This window comes from Egretta garzetta, unplaced genomic scaffold, assembly GCF_000687185.1.
Source record: "Egretta garzetta isolate BGI_Z169 unplaced genomic scaffold, ASM68718v1 scaffold255, whole genome shotgun sequence".
NCBI lineage: Eukaryota > Metazoa > Chordata > Aves > Pelecaniformes > Ardeidae > Egretta > Egretta garzetta.
In genome coordinates, this window is record NW_009259797.1 from 343,719 (window position 1) to 365,056 (window position 21,338).

General features: G+C 41.7%; 1 protein-coding gene across 3 annotated transcripts in view; it reads right to left on the reverse strand.

Moving 5' to 3' along the window:
- FAT3 (FAT atypical cadherin 3) overlaps window positions 1-21,338 on the reverse strand; it is a 339,730-nt gene that overhangs the window by 54,724 nt on the left and 263,668 nt on the right. For all 3 annotated transcript variants that reach the window (XM_035895315.1, XM_035895314.1, XM_035895313.1), the window contains 4 exons: window positions 20,517-21,338; window positions 12,927-13,123; window positions 11,770-11,923; window positions 8,772-9,005 (listed from right to left, as the gene is read on the reverse strand). The exon at window positions 20,517-21,338 is cut by the window's right edge and continues 3,252 nt beyond it. In XM_035895315.1, coding sequence (XP_035751208.1) covers window positions 8,772-9,005; window positions 11,770-11,923; window positions 12,927-13,123; window positions 20,517-21,338 — 1,407 coding nt within the window. The remainder of the gene's footprint in view (window positions 1-8,771; window positions 9,006-11,769; window positions 11,924-12,926; window positions 13,124-20,516) is intronic.

The window sequence follows — 21,338 nt, forward strand, 5'->3', positions numbered from 1 at the left end:
CGCACAAAGAAAGGATGGGTGCAATTTATCCCCAAACACAGGCCTATCCTTTGATTGTGAACTTGCAGAACCTCCTTGGATAACACAGACCACTTTTCTTACAACTAAAAATCTTTTTCTGACTTTTTGCTGAGATTGAATAAAAATATAAAAGGTGAGGGAAAAAAAAAGAACAAAGGTGGACTTCCTTCCTCAGAGCTACTTGTTTGGTATCTGAAGACTGTTATACTTCATCATCTCAGTTCTCTTTTCCCTAGCACCCCCTCTAAACTGTTTTAATATTTCTGGGTAGCACATATTTTCTAGACCTGTGATCTTTCTTGTAAATGTCTAGGTAGCCCACATCTTCCTGGAAGAGCTGTACCCAAAACTTGACACAGCCTTTCAGGTCAGGATTTGCCAACACCAAGTAAACAGAAAGAACTACTTCTGTTTTCCAGCATTACTCTTGATTACCCACCTCATTAAAGTGTTTGCCTGGTCACACCAGTATGGAAGTGTAAACATACATTCAGGCTGTGATTCACCATTCACAGCTGCTTCTCTGCAGTTCTGCTGCCCAGTCGGTCATTACTCAGACAATACTGGTGCACTTGCTTATTATTATTACCACAGGTTTTCACAATTTTCTTGATGACTCGCATTGTATTTTTCCATACCACTTCTCCGACTGTTAAATCCCACAGCTACACCTTTGACCCTATCCAGGGTACTTGCAGCCCCTTTCTGCTTTCTGACATCTAGCAGTACAGACCTTACGCCTACTTATCCATCCAGGAATGAAAATAAGAGCAATGCCATGCCCAGTACCTTTCCTAACTTATCCCTCCAGTGCACCAGTCATTACAAACTCACCAGATAACTGTTTCATGTAGACCATGTTTCCCTAGCTTGCTTCTAAAAATATCATGTGGTACGATGTCAAAAACCTCACTAAACCTAAGCCGTACCACCCATAATAGTTCTTTCCATACGGCCTCTTCACATGTTGCAGAAGGAAATGAGATTGGCTTGTTGACTTCTGCTTGCTGAACACAGACTAGCTCTTAGTTATCTTGATACACATATACTCATTATTTTAACGCAAGTCTGGTGACTAAGTTCCCCTGACTTCCTATCTGCAGCTTGAAAAATCTGGCCCTTTGAATGATTCAACAACAGGGTCATATAGACTGGCTACTTACAGGATTGAGTCTCCTGAGTGCCTAGGCTTGGGAAGCAAAATAAGCAATATGAAGTAGGGCTTGTTCAGGCAGAAACCTAAGCTTTCTATCATAATCCCCAAACACCTGGTTTGTTTACCTCCTAACACTAGGTAACTCTAGACTCCACAGAGCCTGACCATTATTTTTTATTTGGAAATTTTTCAGGGGCCCAATGTGCTGTATCTCTGTGTTCCTAGAAGTGCTTTCGCCTTTATTAAGAAGGCAAAGGCTATGTTTACTCCTGAACAAATCACTGGGTGATCTTGAACCAGTAGGTGTCCTCAGGACTGGCCAGCCCACTGGGGGATGTGGGGCATTGCCCTCTCACTCTCCTTATGGAACAGAAGTCTAATGGTAAGAACAACTTTTCAGGAAAGAGGAGTACCAGGGTACATTGCCATAGACTATTACTTTTCACTGAATAAGCCCCAGAGAAGAGCCCAGAACCCAATCATGCACCAGGCTACAGACCAATGCTCACTCGTGTCTTTTTTTTTTTCCCTCTGGCTTATTCCTCAGTCTTTTTCAGAACAGCTTCAGTGACATTGGAAAGGACCCCCTACTTCAACTATAACCCCTTACTTATGCAATGCTGTTTTGCAGAAAAAATAATTAATAATTCAGGTCTTCCATATCCTGCATTAGTGCACCAACCCCTGGACTATTTTAAAAGTCAGTGAGGCAAAGACGTGGGTAAAGATACAGGAAGCTCCATGTATGTTTTAAAGAGAATGAGACATCCTCTGGAAAGTATCTTGTGATATTTATTTTACAAAAACTCAGACAATATCCAGAAATATCATCTAGCTAGTGCTGGCATCTTTGCCAAAGTTATCTACCTATTAGCTGTTAAGGTTTAGTAAATCTTCTGTCCTGTTATCTCTGTTATTCTTCTTATTCATGTTTCAGCCTTTGTTTTTTTTCTTTTTCAGATCCTGAATTCCTCTAAAGTTTCTAGATGCATTTTAAGGGACCTGCCCAACATAAACAAACATGCAAAGTAGAGGTTTGCTGTATACTGGCTTTGCCAGCAAATGCCAAAATCAATACCTACTTCAGCATTTCTATTATTTTGTTACTTGCTGTTATACATAATTCAGAGAACTGCTCTTTAACCAAGTTGTGACTGTCTTGCAATCTCCTCTGACACTTCTGCAATCTCACCTGGCATCACTTTATCCTTCCCCAAGCCCACTGTGTGGCCTAGCTGAGTGTGCAACAGGCTCAGTTGCCCTAAGAAGTCCTTCATCAGCAAAGCCCACCATTGGTAAAGTTGAAGTCTGTACTCATTACTTGCATGCACGTGTTCTTGAACGCAGTGACCCACTGAACAACCTAATGGAGTGATTTTTTTTCTGTGCTGTGCTTACCAGCACTTTGATGCCACTTTCTACAAAGAAGTGACAAACCCCAGTGAATTGTCTATGTCCCTCAGTTGTTATTTCTGGTAGATATTTCATTTTTATTGTTTTAATGGTTTCTTCATTTTTCTCATTGACCCAAGGAGAGGACAAGAAAAAGAAGACATAAAATGCTTGACTCTCCACCCTCCTGGAGGTAGGTACACTCCAGACTTGACTGACTGAAACGTAAAGGAGAAGCTATATTACCATTCTTCCCTAGGAAAGCAATTTCTTATTTCCTGTACACCTGCCTTATGAGTGGTATGGGGTTTTTTTTTTGACAAACCAAGTCTTCATTGAAACATCTAAACTCATTGAGACCAAACATTGCTGGGAAAGTATTGGTTTTGTCATAGATTTCTTTGAAATCCAAGATAAAACTTCCCATCAGAAGCTGAAAGAAAATGGCACTCCTTCCCCCAGTTCACCAGATTCCCCAGCTGCTCGCCAGGCAGATGAAGGGCCACAGTTTGCTCCCCTGTACCCCTTGGTGGAGAAGGCCAGGGCTAGGGAGCAGATGTCTTCTAGTGAGAAGGTCAAACGTCTTCCCCAGAAGGGCTGAATCCCTTCTGCTGCAGCTCTTCCACTTTGTGTGAAATGGTGAATAAATAGTCCCCCACACTGAGAACCAGGCTGATTAGAGACTTTATTGATATAAACTCTCCACATTAATCACAACTGCACTAATCGGATGACTACAGAATCTGTTTTGTAGATCTTGGTCCAAATAACATTTAACTCTATACAACTCAACAAGGCCAAGTGCTGGGTCCTGCACTTGGGTCACAACAACCCCATGCAGCGCTACAGGCTTGGGGAAGAGTGGCTGGAAAGCTGAGTGGCAGAAAAAGACCTGGGGGTGTTGGTTGACAGACAGCTGAATATGAGCCAGCAGTGTGCCCAGGTGGCCAAGAGGGCCAATGGCATCCTGGCTTGTACCAGGAATAGTGTGGCCAGCAGGAGCAGGGACATGATCATGCCCCTGTATTCGGCACTGGTGAGGCCACACCTTGAATGCTGTGTTCAGTTTTGGGCCCCTCACTACAAGAAAGACGTTGCATTGCTGGAACATGTCCAGAGGAGAGCAACCAAGCTGGTGAGGAGTCTGGAGCACAGGACTGATGGGGAGCGGCTGAGGGAACTGGGGGTGTTCAGCCTGGAGGAGAAGAGGCTGAGGGGAGACCTTATCACCCTCTACAGCTGCCTGACAGGAGGGTGCAGTGAGGTGGAGGTCGGTCTCTTCTCCCTGGTAACAGGTGATAGCACAAGAGGAAATGGCCTCAAGTTGCGCCATGGGAGATTGAGATTAGATATTGGGAAACATTTCTTCATGGAGAGGGTTGTCAAGCATTGGAATGGGTTACCCAGGGAAGTGGTTGCGTCCCCATCCCTGGAGGTATTTAAAAGATGGGTAGATGTGGTGCTTAGGGACAGGGTTTAGAGGTGGACTTGGCAGTGTTAGGTTAACGGTTGGACTTGATGATTTTAAAGGTCTTTTCCAACCCAAGCGATTCTATGATTCTAACTCTTTAAAAAACACAAACAAAATTCAAACACAAGTGACAAGTACAACATGGATGTATAAACTTTGGGAGAGCCTAAAGTCTTATCCTGGCTCTCTTAACTAGGCTTTCAGCACCCATTTTTTCCCTCACACCCACCTAAGTACCAAAGCTTAAATTACGGAGAACTGACAAATAAACCTCAGACCATTCTGCATTCTGCTGTGAGGCCACCAGCCCTGCAGAAGCTAGGCCACATCTGTAACTGTGGGCATCCTATGCACAAATGTGACAAAATGCTGTAAAAAAGCAGCACACTGCTTATTCTTTTTCTAGGTTGCATTACTGAATGCTACAAATCTGCTATTAGATATGGGAAAATATTTTCCCAGCCTACCCTTTCTGCAGAATGTCATCTTGCCATTAATCCTGCTTCTCTGAATTATGTCTGGCTTGGGAAGAACTGGCAGTCAGAGAGGGCATTAGGGTGGGTTTGCTGCCTGTCTGCACTGCTCTGCCAGCTCGTGGCAAGGATGTTCTGCTTTTGCCTGTATCCACAGTGCAGGTCTCTGGTTAGTCCCAGAGGGACCCTGGAGTGCCCACGCTGCACAGCACTCAGGGAATATCTCCATCCTTGGAGACATTCAAAAGCCATCTGGACACAGTCTTAGACAGCCTGCTGTAGGTGGCCCTGCTCGAGCAGGGTGGTTGGACAAGACAACTTTCCAGAGGTCCCGTCCAACCTCAACCATCCTGTGACTGTGTGAACCCTGCAGTGTGACACCTCTGTATCTGCAAGGCCAGGAGTTACATTTCTAGCAAGGCCATCCAAAGTGCTTCACCTCTGACTTGTCACCATGCACACAACCCTGTGGTCCTCACCTTCAGCCCACAGTGAGGGCCCTTCCTGACTTGTTTGCTATTTGCACATGCCATAAAAACGGGGCAGGGGAACACAGGGTCATGCCTGCTGGGAAGTGGACCATGAACTGAGACAAATGGGGTTGGACTAGATGACCTCTAGGGGTCCCTTCCAACCCCAAACATTCTATGATTCTATGAGTCTATGAAATACAGGGCATGGACAAAACTATGTCAAAGAGTAGGGCAGCTGGCAAAGGAGGACTGCCTGTCTGGGGCAAGAGAGCAGGTGCCGGCTTTTGCTGTCTGGGGTGTGACCGCTATGCAAGGAAGAATTGGATCCATCTGAATTGTGTTTCTGAGAAACTCCTAGATTTGGCTAGCCAGACCATCACCTGGATGCCATCTGGCTCCTTGCAGGCTGCATGTCTCCATTTCTCCTGTGCAATGTACTTGTATGGGCCTGGGGCTGGAGAAGGGGCATGGGGGTGAGGGACAGCTGAGGCCAGAGCAGGGAGGTCCGTGCAGCGCAGGGAACTCTCTGCAACCAAACAAAGGCCACTCCTGTCATTTTTTCTCTGCTTACATGGCTTTGTTCTCCTGCACATTGGCTGCATGCAATACAAGGTGCAGGCTCCAAGACAACCTAGTCCATTTGTACAGGTTGGTTGTGTAGGAAACAGGGGAGGATCTGCATGAACACATACCAGCCATGGCTTTGAATATAGGATGATGCAGAGGCTGGAAGGCAGCAGTGGCTGGCAAAACAGGGCTGGCTGACAAGGTCATCCCCAGTCTGAGGAAAAGTTGGACCTCATCTTCATCACAAACCCAGAAAAAAATCAATAGGTCAGTAAAATCACTAAACTGACTACAAATGTGGATGGTGTGGAACTGCCAGTGCCCTGGTGGTGACAGAGAGGACTGCAGAAGGACAGATGACGCACTGTTCATATTTAGTACAGTAAGTGCTTCTGCCTCTGGTAGACTACACGTTCAGACATCACGGAAACAGGCCTGAGCATGGAGATCATTTGCAAGGCAAAGCAGTTGCAAGTGAGGCAGGATTTAAACGTCACTTAGAGCACTGCTGAGCTGGGACCATGGTGTCATTCATTCTCGTATTCTGCGAGCGATGCCACAACACTGCACACATGTAGAAAACATGAGAAACACTGCAAATGAGTATGCATCTCCAGATCAGGTTTGGGCTCCAGATTTATTCCGAAGTTTATCAATTTTTTAATGTCATCTTTGCCACAAAGTCCCACATAGTTCTTTTCAGCGTTACTGCTCTAGCATGACCCTAATTCCTTTGAACCGGCCTGATATTCTAGTTGTCTGATGGGTTTGCTCAGATAATTACAACTCAGCATTCAACTCTTCTTGTGCCTTAATTTGAACAGAATGGAGTAATTTGGCACTTTGATTTGAAGACAGTGGGAGGTGGAAAATCCACTGCTCCCTGTGAACTTCTCTAAAAAACTGTAAGACCAGCATTTCTCTTTCATTTCTTAGTTTGCACATTTCCCAACCTGATAGTGGTGAGTTAGTTAGTAGGAAGCACTGTCTTGTGTAAATATTAAGAATTTCCAGTGGAAGCAGGATGGGAGAAAGAATTGTTTTATATTAAAGTTACTAACATGTCTTAACAAAGGGACCTATGTATATTCTCTCTCCCTCAAGCGACCATTTAATTTAAGATACATAGCTACATGGAGAGGTTATATAAAATGAACGTGCGTGCTACTAGAGTTAAATAGCTACAGCCATTTTCTTCTGTTGAATACTGAGAAGAAAAATCACATCTCTCCTTCAGTGTGTCCAGCTGGTACAGCTAGTTTCTAAGCATGCATCCAAATTAATAATATATTAAACAACAATTTATGTTTCAGTCTGCAAATTTCCCAGGATATTTTGAGTTTAGGAACTCCAAGAGATATCTGTACAAGGTAGGTATAACACTATTTTGCTATTAACTGGAAATTGTCTTAATTATCCAACAGTGTCTGACCACAATATTTTCAGTTTTATGTTAAATCGTGTTTAGTTGCAGATGACAGATTGACCCCTCTCAAATTTTATCTCAATGGTACCCCTATACTGGTACCCCTACCCTTACAGTACATGGCTCTTCAAAGCCCAAAGCAGAGGAACAGGCAAATTCTAAGACCGATTGCAGAAGTTTCCTGAATGTTAAATATTGATTTGTATGATGATTACTGGCTCCACTGATTTTTTTCAGGATAATGCTCCACAAAACCTTACAGAAATATCATAGTCCATCAGGAATATCAATAATACATTTTTCTGTGTGATGGGAACATTACACTACCTGAACTCATTCATTATGCAGCAATAGAGAACCAGTGATTTTAGTATGGACTAATAGAACAGTAATTAAGATAAAACCCAATTTTAGAGACCAGAGTCATTTTAATATGATGCAAGGTCTTGTTTGATTTTCAGGTCTAATCATTAAAGAAGTACATAGCCCCTTCTCATTCATCACATGCATCCCTCCTTTTAACTTATCTAGTTTCAGAAGGAAGGTGTAGCAATTAACTTTGTTTTTCATTGCTAACCATCTTCTTAGGTAAAGTTGGTGCTAGCAAGAACTTTTATTGACAACTTCTTATTCTAATTCTTTCTGTCTTCCCCCTCTCCTTGAATGTCATCTCACCTATGAGAAAAATGGTAATTAAGACAGACACCAGTGGAAAACAGCACCACTGGTTTTTCAGACTGTTCAGTACTTTACTACCAGTAATTGGCTTTTCACTGCAGGACAGTATCATAAATTTTAATTGTCATTTTTCAGCCAAGGCATATAATGCAGCTTTTTACACATACATTAATGAACGTTTGCTGCTCCTTTACTGATTCCTGTATATTTACATTATCAACCTTAGCAACAACTGAGACTTCCAGCATGTAGTGTACTTAAAAAGAAAATATTTTAACATGAAATATTTTTTCATTCAATGAAAGGTCTGCTTTTTATGTGAAGCTACTCAGGCCACAGTTTTTACAAACCATGTCCAAAAACAGAGGAAGAAAAAATAAACTATGGGACTTATTTATTCCAACTGAAATGAATAAGATTAAAAAAAACCAAAACAAACAAAAACCAAAAAAACCCCAGCTGACATTTGGCAGGTTTTACCACTGTTTTATGCAAAAAACCTCTTTAAATATTTACAATAGGGCCCAGACTTCAAGGTTTAGGTCCTCATATAATAAACTATTACACTTTAAAAGAATGTGCAGTTAAATAACCAGAACATTTGTAATGTACATTCACTGTGTACAACAATAGTTTTATGCTAAGGTAGCCAGCTGGAACAAATGGGAGTTATAGCAGTATAAAACTCCAGAAAAGCTGTGATTAATCAGGTATAGGTCCCTACGGCCCGTAACTATATTATTTGCATAAACAGAGGCATGGGTATTCAAAATCACTGCTCAGGAAAAGAGGTGAGACCACTACAGGAAGAAAGTTGGAATTTACTCCCAAAACTATCATTTACCCCTAAATATAGCTATCACCAATCAAGACAATAAAATACTACATGCTTCTGTGGCTGCTGCAATGCTTTTCTGTTTGTAACACCATTACATCAAGCTCAGCCAGAAGCATTTTGATGTAAAGAAACAGAAGAGAGAAAAATGGGGAGGATGCAGAAGCAAGAGGAGGAAAGAATGAGGAAAGGCAGCAATGGAAAAAATAATCTGTGTTGCAACTCCACCAATCCACAGAGTTTTCCTGAACATTAATTATTGTTCACAGCGTTACTCACCAACATCAGGATCAGTGGCTTGGACTCTTGTTAACAAAGCTTTAGTGGCTGTATTCTCATAGACACATGCGGTGTAGTGATCAGATGAAAACACTGGTGGATTATCGTTAACGTCTTCTAAAATAAGATGGATTTCTGATTGGCAAAACCTGCCACCACCATCTGTGGCTCGGGCAACCAAGTTGTATGCAGGGATTTTCTCTCGGTCGAGAGGGGCCAAGGATTTCAGCTCACCTAAAATTGATTAAAAGCAGCAGCTGTCATTACTACTGTAGCAACATCACTAATTCTAGACAGTGCATCTCAAAAACATGTATTTCACAGGAATAGGAAAGAGAAAAAAATATCAACCTTGCTTATTCCAATGAGTGGATTAAAAGCTCACAGCAGGGTCACTTCTCATTCCAACAAAGTGAGCTGCCAATATGAGTGCAGAGAGGACAAGCCACTCATGGTGGCCTTCAATAGCCCACAATTTCACCCATATGAACACCACCATTTTTTCCAAGTCTGTTTTTCTGTTACTCTCAAGATTTATAGACACAGAAACACAACCTGAACCTGATGACAGTAGCCATAACAAACTCTAAAGTTTTCTAATGCTACTGTTCAAAAATAGCATCAACATCCCCCTCTCTTCTCCCAACAAAGCAATCTCCAAGCAGCTCTAAATTCCTATAGATACATCTGGCATCTAGTTTGAAACAAACATCTTATTCCCATACAAGATGGGTATCATAATAAACATTAATGGCAACAAAAAGCCTACTTATTCAGACTGTGAGAGCTTTACCCATGATCCATTTTCCATTGCACAGATAAACAACTGCCAAACATTGCCACATCAGCAAACAGCCACTACTAGTGAGAAGATAAATTTGGGGTTAATTTTGTAAAGGGTGTAATTTGTAGTTAAATACAAAATTTGTTCTTGAAGAGGGCAATAATTCCCCTTCCACACACTGCATAGATCTCCAAACACCTCCTCTTCCATCAGTAATGCTATGGCAATAGCGGGTGATGCCTCCTGCTAGTCAGGCAGAGGAGGCGTTGCACAGGGAAGGACTTAGTCTATTGTTATGGAAACCAAATTCCTAAGACTAACAGAGGGTTGGGGTTGTTTTTCATGGGAAAATTATTTTATTTAGCTTTACTTCATAAGAACCATAAAATCTAGATCTTAGCAGAGATCAGTATCTTTTTCCAGACCAACTGCCAAATGTACAAGACCTTTGTAGCATTCCACCGTGCCCAGAAATTCATTACTGATATCCTTTCTCCTCCAAAATATGTGTTTAATATGAATGTCTTTTTTACAGGGTATAAATACCAATATATCTAGACCAAGGTGGAAGAAGTGAAGTCCAAAGGTGAAGGATGACCGTGTTGGTATCTTCCCCTCTTCTGTACCAAAAAAGACCCCACGACAAGCACATGGAGGACAGGAAGGTGATTCAAGACAGCCAGCATGGCTTCACCAAGGGCGAGTCCTGCCTGACCAACCTAATGGCCTTCTATGACGGAGTGACTACATCAGTGGACAAGGGAAGACCTACGGATGTCATCTACCTGGACTTCTGCAAGGCCTTTGACACGGTCCCACACAGCATCCTTCTCTCTAAATTGGAGAAATGGATTTGATGGGTGCGCTGTTTGGTGGATAAGAAATTGGTTGGATGGTTGCATCCAGAGGGTAGTGGTCAACAGCTCAATGTCCAGATGGAGATCAGTGATGAGTGGTGTCCCTCAGGAGTCTGTATTGGGACCAGTACTGTTTAATATATTCATCAATGACATAGGCAGTGGGATCAAGTGCACCCTCACCAAGTCTGCAGACAACACCAAGGTGCATGGTGCAGCTGACATGCCTGAAGGACGGGATGCCACACAGAGGGACCTGGACAAGCTTGAGAAGTGGGCCCATGTGAACCTCATGAAGTTCAATAAGGCCAAGGGCAGGATCCTACAGCTGGGCTGGGGCAACTCCCAGTATCAATACAAGCTGGGAGATGAAGGGATTGAGAGCAGCCCTGCAGAGAAGGACTTGGGGGTACTGGTGGATGAAAAGCTGGACATGAGCTGACCTCGTGCACTTTTCAGCCCAGGCCAGCTGTATCTTGGGCTGCATCACAAGCAACATGGCCAGCAGGGTGAGGGAGGTGATTCTGCCCCTCTGCTCTGCTCTGTGTTGAGACCTAACCTGGAGCACTGCGTCCAGCTCTGGGGTCCTCAGCACAGGAAAGACATGGACCTGTTGGAGTGGGTCCAGAGGAGGGCCATGGAGATGATCAGAGGGATGGAACAACTCTGCTATGAAGAAAGGCTGAGAGGTTTAGGGTTGGTCAGCCTGGAGAAGAAAAGGCTCCAAAGAGACCTTATTGTGGCCTTTCAGTACTTAAACAAGGCTTGTAAGAAAGACGGGGACAAACTTTTTAGCAGGGCCTGTTGTGATCGGACAAGGGGTAATGGTTTTAAACTAAAACAGGGTAGATTTAAACTAGATATAAGGAAGATAGTTTTTACAATGAGGGCGGAGAAACATTGGACCAGGTTGACCAGAGGAGGTAGATACCCCATCCCTGGAAACATTAATGTTCAGGTCGGACAGGGCTCTGAGCAACCTGATCGAGTTGAAGTTGTCCCTGCTCATTGCAGGGGGGATTAGACTAGATGACCTTTAAAAGTCCCTTCCAACCCAAGCTATTTTATGATTCTACAGTTCTATGATTCTATGACATATCTCTGACCTAACTTGAGGTCTGGCTGGGAAACAAAAGGGTTGGTATCAACTATTCTGATCACAACATTCAACCTGGCCAACAAAGACATCCCTCTTTCTCCTTCCTACCCCCGCCACTTCAGAAGTGGTCATCCACATGTGCCATAACTGGAAGTACTGGCTGATAATCAAGTGTAACCTAACTCTCATTAAGGAAACCAGCACCCACTAGTTGAGGGATTAAGAAGGCTATTCAGAATCATTTAACTGTCATCTTACCGTTTTCTGGATCCAGGAAAAATTTATTGTTCCCAGCACCATAGAGAGAATAGCGAATTTCACCATTGGACCCAATGTCAGCATCTTTAGCACTGATTTTAAGAATGACTTTGTTTGATGGAATGTCTTCAGGGAACAGTGCTGTGTATGCAACCTAGAGACAAAACCAGAAATGTAAGCTGTGCTGTAACAGTGTTTTATAGTCTTTGCACAACTGTTTTTTTAATCTCTCTGTAGTGAATCTTCTCTATATAGGACACAGTTTTCCTTTAAGTAACACATACCTAGAAATTCAGATCACTGCTAAGCTTTGAGGTGTCACAAAAACAAGACTCTTAATAGGCCTTGTCTTAGGTGTTAAATGCAGTTTCATTTTCTGTCTTCTGTTTGTTTCATCAACACCCATGAAATGGAAACTTTGATGAGTGTGCTAATGAAGACAAATGTTTTTATCGCCTCATCCAGCAGCGTTTCAGGGAGATACAGACTTTAATTTCCCAGAGTGGTGCTTGCAATGACCGTCAGTGATAATGTAATGATAGGAATTACATGAGTATATACGTACTTATATATATATATATGTAAAAGATTCTGTGAGCAGTACCATTAAGGAAAGCTGGGTTTCACAGTGTCTTTTCTTTCACATAGATCTCTCTATTGCAGTAATATCAGTTCCCCACATTGCCTTTTGACAGAATGAGACAGCTAGCACTGTGAAAGCTGTGGTCAGGCCACACTGCATGCATGCCCAACAACACGAGAGCAAGCTACATTCTTCTGCCTTTTTCACTGGGTTTCTGACATCTTCAGGGAGTCTGGAGTTAAACTAGACTGAAGTAATTTCCACATTGGTTGTGAAGGGAAAGCCCGTTTTTTCTACAGGGGAGCAGTGGCTTCCCAGTGCCACCTCACAATGCTTCATTTTTTCTAAAGCCAGCTAAGGCCACTGCTACCTTTACTAGACCGTTATCTTTTCATCTTGGCTTCACAGGACTGTTTCATCCTCTTCCTCTCCCAGATCACTCCAGATTCTTCAACTAAGACCTTATGGATGACAATGGGCATCGCTTGTGAATATGGGTAAATAGTAGGGACACCCATAGGGAAACCATTGCTTTCAACACAACAGCTGATTGCCGTGGGTGTTGCTAACTCACCTGTTCACAAACTGGATTATTATCATTAACGTCAGTGACGGTGACTTCCACTGCAGCTTGGGTTACAAAGAGGCCATCCGTGGCGGTGATGTTCAGATAATAAATGTCTTGCTCTTCCCGATCTAGAGGCCTTTTAACATAAACCTTCCACTCATTCTGAACCAGTCCCAGAGCAAACTTCCCTTTGGGATTCCCTCCTGCAATGAGACAAGCAACAAATGATGGTCTGGGGCATCCCTTCAGAGCTCCCACCTAGTTTAAACACTCAGATGCTGCACAGAAGACCTGGACTAAGGAGCTGTCATTTGTTTTACAGTGATCAGTGCTTTCCAACTCGCAGACTCAGGAAATCTGTAATGAGATTATGCTCCCTGTGTTTATTGTCCCCTGAACGCCTTGTATGAAAGTGAACCAATAACTTTCGGTGGAAACAAAATCCATTTAGCAGAGCTAAAGATGATCTCTGGTTTAGTTCCCCGTAAGGGCAATCAAATTCAAACTGTGAACAATCAATAGTCCTCTCAGGCTGCTACAATTGTCTTTCCACTTAGTCTCAGGAGAGGATGTAATACACCGTAGCTCTTGTTACCAAGACAATTTCATTAGCTGTTGATTATGCAATCAAGGACTGGAAGTGGGTTCTATTAAGGAATCCTCTAATGAAAGCTTTATCATACAGCTGCACTGTTCTTCTGCTCATTAAAATTCTGGTTTTAAAAAAAGTTTACATGACACAGGAAGACACATTAGTATTAAATAGTCCTAACAAGAGGTCATTTGAGGAGCAGTTGGAAGATAAGCAGTACATTAGATCAAATGTATCTGAGAGTGAAAGCTGATGAAATAAGTGCAGGAGACGAAGCAGAACAGCTTTTTATCATGCCATAACACTGACAATGAACCTGGCAATGTTGCTCTTCCACAACATTAAGTTGCCTGGTGACAAAAGCAGGTGGGGAGAGGGAAAGTTTTGGTCCACATCATCCTCAGAAAGGAAGGACGGACATGTCACATGCAGAAGGGCACAATAATCATGGCGGGCACAGTTGTTGTTAATGTTTCCAACAGTTATTGCACTTTCATCTGAAATGGCACAGTCCCCGGCCTGCTCCATGAGGAAAACACCTTCAATCACCTTTCTCTGAGCCCAATCTCACCCCCCTGTCAGACCAGACAGTAAAATCTTTTAAACCAATGTTGTGGCTTAACCCCAGCAGGCCGCTAAGCCCCACCCAGCTGCTCATTCATTCCCCCCCAGTGGAAAGGGGGAAAGAATTGGAAGGGTAAAAGTGCAGAAACTCATGGGTTGAGATAAAATCAGTTTAATGGGTAAAGCAAAAGCTGTGTGCGTAAGCAAAGCAAAACAAGGAATTTGTTGTGGTTTAACCCAGCAGGCAGCTGAGCACCACACAGCAAGTGTTCAGCCATCTCCAGCAAAGCAGGGCTCCAACACACGTAACAGTTACTTGGGAAGACAAACGCCATCACTGCAAACATTCCCCCTTCCTTCTTCTTCCCCCAGCTTTACATGCTGAGCATGATGTCATATGGCCTGGGATCCCCCTTTGGGCAGTTGGGGTCAGCTGTCCTGGCTGTGCCCCCTCCCAGCTTCTTGGGCACCCCCAGCCTCCCACTGGTGGAGTGGGGTGAGAAGCAGAAAAGCCCTTGGCTCTGTGTAAGCCCTGCTCAGCAATAGCTAAAGCATCCCTGTTTAACAGCTCAGCATAAAACCAAAACATAGCCCACACCAGCTGTTTTGAAGAAAATTAATTCTACCCCAGCCAAAACCAGTAAAGCCAACTACCCAGTCTTCTATGCCCAGCGTCTAACATAACCTTGGTCTGTAAAAACGTATCTGCACATTTAATAATTTAGCATAGAGCATTATAGTCATAGCAAACTCATGTGCTATAGAAACTGAATGAGGACATAGAAAAAAAGCATCGCGCTGCTCCACTGGGTGAACTTTAATTCCAGCTAACCCACTACTAGCTCTTTCCCTACCGTATTAAGCTTTCTCCTGTGCCCTCCCATGCAGAAATGCAACCTGAGAACTACTTTCCATGTCTCTCATGTATAAAAGTCGTATAAAAATATTAAGGGAATGCTTATTCTTTCTTGTAACAGGATCAAGAGTGTCAAGCATGCTAGCACGCTTTTGCTTACAATTTATTCACAGTCCTGACATGTGTCATGGGATCTGTCCAAGCTCAATGGAAAGACCCGGTTCTTAAACCTTCCTCTCTAGTACTTCTGTTGAATGTTTGAGTAAATAAGTATTTAAAAAAAAATCCAAGGCTGAATTTATTTGAGGTGCCTCTGCTGTCAAGCGATTAGGTGTCACTGTTTTTGCTTCTTGTGTCACAATTCTGTCAGTTCCCAGGGACCTTCTTAGCAAAAAAAAACAAGGCAGAGAAGATCTGAACTTGAAACTGAGCTTAAAACCAAGCAAAAAAGTCTAATGCACTTTTCATACCTTCTTTCTGCATCAAAAAGCAGAAAAGAGGTCGCAGGCTGTAATCTATGCCTTCTTCATTAGCTACCAATGGCAAGGTAGACTGGTTTCTATTTAACAAGAAAACTAATCCAGTTAAGACAGGCTGAGCAAACCTTTTTTGTTAAGCATCACCATTTGTGCTAGCTGTAACTGTGTCAAAAAAAGCATGTTGTAATGAATAAGATTTCCAGAAAATTAGTCAGATAGGCATTCCAATTATAAAAGGCCCTCTAATCATACAGAGCACAAAACTGATATATCAAACAGATATTTTCTGTCAATAGAAAAATCACCTTTTTAAATCACAAATCCAAGCAGATTCAAATTTTCCCACTGATTTCTACGACAGCCTGGAATAATCATCAGAGGAGTCAGTTAAACCTTGTTTAATCTGTTGTGTGATACAAACACACATTTCTCCTAAAGAAGGTAACAGAGCATGTCGATGTGCACTACGGGCCAGATCTGAATACAATCCCAGGCAATGAGAATCTGTCCATTGACTTGAGTCTTAATGTGACTTCAAAGAAGGTAGACCCCTGCTGGTTGACATTAAATTCTCTCCATTCAGTTCAACACTGGCATAAAAAGCTTAACTCTCCGTTACAAAAGGGTGTAATCTTGTCATAGCAAGTTTAATGTTGTAAACCATTAATAAAAATGGTCTTAAATATTCTTATTTAGCTTTGTGATATCAATCAGTGCTTTCCTGCATATTAGTCCTTTTGTAAAAGGAAATTATTAGCTGTCCTGGCCAGCTATGAAGCAATACACTCAAGGTATGGGTACCCCGTTGCTATGAAAAGAGGAAAGGTAAAATCTAATTAAAATCAGCTGGCGGCTTTTATGGCTGGCAGTAACACTAGCTTGGAGCAATTTTAAAATCACTGTTGCTTTGTTGAGGATGGAATGGCTTTTAAATCATACATAGGAATTTGGGGAGTATGTATAAAAAAAAAGGTCCTCGGAATCCCTTTTTTGCCCCTGTACTTCACTAGAAAAAGGATCAATTTGGATCACCGAGAAACTTGTGCAGTAAGCAGCAAATGTGTAATGGCTTATCTGCATGCCTTTTTCATTAGTGCTACCTTTCTTTTTTTTTTGCTTCTCAGGACTGGCTATATACTTTGTTGACAGAAACAAAGGTGGAAGTTGTACTATGAAGTGTAACAGAAACAATGAGATGTAAACACTAAAATACCATCAAGGAAATTTTCTTAAAAAAAGAAAGGCAAAAAAAATCCACACTGTGGCCCAGGGAACCATCTTCTAGTATTTATACATATGTCTTGACGCAGATCTCATTCTGCAGTGATTAATTAACTTTTTCACTAATATATGTAAGCAGATTCAGTTTCCTAGGGGCATTCTAATTAATTAGGTTTTCGCTCTGAATAATGTAGCTTTTCTAAACGGAAGCCTCCTGACTACATGTATTAATGGATTCTTTAAAATCTTTTGGCAGTTTTCTTATGCTCTACTTTGAATGTCACAACAGTGAAGTGCTAGCTACAAAAAACACTCCAGTAACTTTTTAGAAAGGCTTTGAGGCTAAAAGAATCAGCATTATCTTTTATCTTTTGTTACTTGAAGTTTAAATAATGCTCTCCCTCCCTCCCCAGTCAGCAAATAGTACAAAGCCAAATCAAGCTCAAGTTTAAGTAAAGAAAGAAAACAGCCAGATACAAATGAAACACAGAGACACAGTGATCCAAAATAAACAAATCCTGACACACATCATTACTAAAGCACACACAGAGGGAATTATAGCAGCTAAAAGGGAACTGAAAACTAGCAGCCAACAGTATCAGTTTTCACTGCAATGTCCCGATCTGGGAGGGAGAACTGAATTTTTACTAACTTATTTATTTAGTTTCTCTCTTACATTTATGCATTTATTTAGATACTTTCAATTCCCAGTTAGAACTCTAGGCATTTGGATCACATAAACCCAATAGGTTTATCCTCCACTCCCAGTCTAAGGTGTTGCATGTTTACTGAGCTGCCGAAATGATAAACCCAATTGTCTTAGCTTTACTATTTTAAAATTGCAGACATTGTTCTTCAGCCTGCAGCACAAGTCCTCCCCAAACACTGAAACATGCATTTCTCCAGAACTCCAGGATCTCAAATATAAAGTAAAAACAAAGAAAAAAACATCACTTTGCTCATACCGGGCAACCAACCCAGCAAAAAACCTGCTGTGTACAATACCAGATCTTTCTTCCAAAACACTGTCCATCTTCCTTGTATTCAGCTGAAACAAGCTTAAAGACTATTTTCTGTCCTGAGATTTAAGTGCCTGATGGAACCTAATTAACATCACTGAGGAACACAATACACTTTACTGTACCGAAGTCTTAGCGACTGACATTTTTCTGGGGGCTTTTCCTAGTTTACCACTATTAAATCTCAGTAGTATCTGGCTGGGTCTAGGCTGGCTAAATATCCTAGCTAAACATCAGAAGAGCCTTGGTTTTAGCCAAGCTGCCTCCAATGGTATAGGCAATGACCTCAAATGAGCCTTCAAAAGAACACTACTGTGCTCCCTAAAGTGCATTTGTGTCATCGCTATTAAGATTTATACATAGTGCTTTTGCTTTGTAAACATCTCCAGCTGCCATCAAACTACAAATAACAAAGGGGAAGTGAAAAATTTTCCCCCCATCATCAAATGCAGATGAAGGTGGATTTGACAAGGGGATCTCCTTGCCAGTAATCATGGAAACCCATCGTAAACTGAAGGAGTTCAAAACAGAATACATATTTATCCACCAGACTGTATCTACCCCTTTTCAAAGTTGACCAGAAAACTACAATCAGTGTTTGCATTTCTCAAAGGAATGCAAAGGACTCTTCAGTGATCACATCTGACACAGAACTTTTATTTCTTTCATCTCCTAAATGATCAATTTTTTCCATCTATCTTCTGTATGCTACTTTTCTCCAGGTGCATTTGCATGAAGTTGGTTTTGGTGGATCCACGTGTCACTCTCATGTTTCGTTTTCTTCTCCCTGTTCGTCAGTGTCCTGTTTTTCCTCAGAGTTTGTTTATTGTATTCGCAGAAGTTTCTATAGCTCAAAATGCCCCCAGAAAGCCACAGCATTTGAATAATCATCTGGTTAATCTCATTCCATGAAATATTCAAGTGCAGTTCCTGAGCTCAACTTGAGGTAAAGTGTGAATAGACTATTTCATTAGTTAAACTATACTTTAATATGTTTTGACATTTTAATCAAAAGAACCTAATTTCTCCTTGTGCATTTCCCAAATTAAAGGCTTATAGTAAAAGACAGTGGAATTTTTGAGCTTGTACACGTTATGGTTGTACAGTAGGCATTAGAGAAAGTTTTGGGCTTTGACTTCTAACGTTTTTGGAAACTAGAATACCGGCAAAATATCTGACATATTTTGAACTGTGACAGAAATTAAGATACAGAATGATCTATCACTTTGAGTCACATGTGACAGTTAATTATTCAAAAGTCCAGTTTTTGCTAAATTAACAGCACAGGGATGTGAAGAAAACATTATTATGTAATTAAAAGCATAAATCTTTGTAAGATATGACTGAAAGCTTCAGAACAAAGAGAAAACCAGTTCCTTCAGATAATGATCATGGCACACTAAAGTATCTTTGTTACAAACATGAAGGGTTTACTCTTCTATTCTGGGATCCCGAAAACTCTTTCAAATATCACAAGAACCCTAGGATGAGCCACTACTTATTTACTTTTAGGTATGTGGGAACTGAGGCACCGGCAGCTAATGCACCTTGCCCAAAGGTGCCCAAATCCTGCACTTTATCCACAAGACTATTTTTGCCTCTACTTCTAATACCCTACAACACATCACACTATAAATGCACAGTCTTTGCAAACCTTTAAGCTCAATCCAGACTTTCAAGTAAATGGCCAGAATGAATTTCTGGTTGCTTTGAAACTGACGCTACTTGTGATGTGTAACACAGGTGATCTATGGCTAACTGGAATATCACACCTCTCTCTACACACCATCCCACAGCCATTTCCAATCTTATAGCTAATGAAGGGGTAGGAGCCTTTTCCTCCAGAGCAAAATATACAAACTGTTATCCTGTTAGTTAAGTAATTTTTGCCCATAGCCTGCTTCCTATGTGCAGTCTTCTAATTCTATCGAGCGAGAAAAATGTGAATTTGTCCAATAATCTGGTTATTACTAGATAATTAATATTAGCTCTTGGATTGTGAAGGCTGGGGGGAGTGACAAAGTTGTTCCCTAACAAAATGTATTGGAGAATGCAAGCTGTAGGTAGAAAAATAACTGCAGTACCCCTTCACTCATAACATACTCACACAAAAGCCAGTCTGAATCTAGGAGAAAAGAATGATAATAAATATAGCACAATAGGAAAGAGCAACGTTACCACACTTTGAAAAATATGTTAGTAATGTAATTGAAACTGTCTTATGCTGTATATAACAATGCATGGCAGCTAACCAGTACTTCTAAGTGGATTACTATTTCCCTGGCCAGAAATCTGTGATGATAAGAAATGGCATCCCCCTACTCCTTCCAGTGTAAATTTCATTCCTCACCATCCCTCCATAAATAGTGGTAATTCAAAGTGGCTCCTGCATGCACCTTCCTATCTCAAAAATAAAAATGCTATTTCAAAAAAAAAGTAAATGCTTGGAAATGTAAGGATTTTCTCCTTAAGAATAAAATGTTCTTCCTCCCTTGGTTGAAACATTAAGTCATGATGGTTTCCAAGCTGACACATCAATTATGATGGGCTGATGGGTCACATTACATTGCACTGCAGCAAATCATGCAGCGTTAATGTTGGAAATTAGAGAGAGAATAACCCAGACAGACAGACAGACACACACTCCCTTTCGCACTTTTCAGATTTGCTAGTTGCTGCACATTCTTCCAAATGAAAAAAAAAAACCAAAAACAAAGCATACAAACAATCAAAGAGAGATGCAATTGTCTGATTCACAGTGATAATTTAGCTGAAAACTTGCTAAACATTAATCTAAAACTGGACACATGCACAGTTCTTCGGTAAAGCTGGTTTGGAGAAGAAAGCATGCAGGTTGTTTCTTACCTGTAATATGGTAGCTAACCTGACGGTTGACCTCAGACGTGTCTTCATCCCAGGTGCTAAGAACAGCCACAACTTCCCCTGGAGGGTCACTCTCCTTCACTGACCCTCTGTACACCTCGTGCTCAAAGATGGGTGCGTTATCATTTATGTCTGTCACAGTAACTGAGACCAAGGTGGTTGATGACAAGGATAAAGCTTCCCCCAGATCTGAGGCCACCACTGCAAAGGTGAAAGCAGGGTCCTTTTCATGGTCTAAATCCTTCAGTGTGCTGATCCAGCCACTGTTGCTATCAATGGTGAACGCTTCTGTGATCTTCTCCAGCTCCGATTCCACCGCAAGTGTATAGGTGACCTGCCCGTTTGCGCTCGAGTCTGCATCAACTGCTTTAACTTGCATAAGTTTTGTTCCTATAGGCATCCCTTCCATTATTATAGCATCATAGCTAGCCGTTTCAAACATGGGCTTGTTGTCATTTACATCCAGTACCTTAACTTCCACATCCACAGTCAACACAATGTCTACTTTGTCTAACTGAATGGTGGCTGCAACTTTGAAGTGAAAAGCAGGATTTGTCTCGTGGTCAAGTCTCTTATCCAGTTTTATGAGCCCCGTGTCTTGCTCTATGATGAAAACCCCGTCTTTATTGTTTTCGGTCAGCTCACCATTAACTGTGCTATACAAAGCACCATGATTAGGCAAAACATGCAGAATGTCAATGGTACTACCTATAACGGTGTCTTCTGTTATAGTAAAGGAATACTGGGGTTGAGAAAAGGAAGGCAAAATAGTTTCTGGGGGTAAAACATGGATGTAGACAGGAA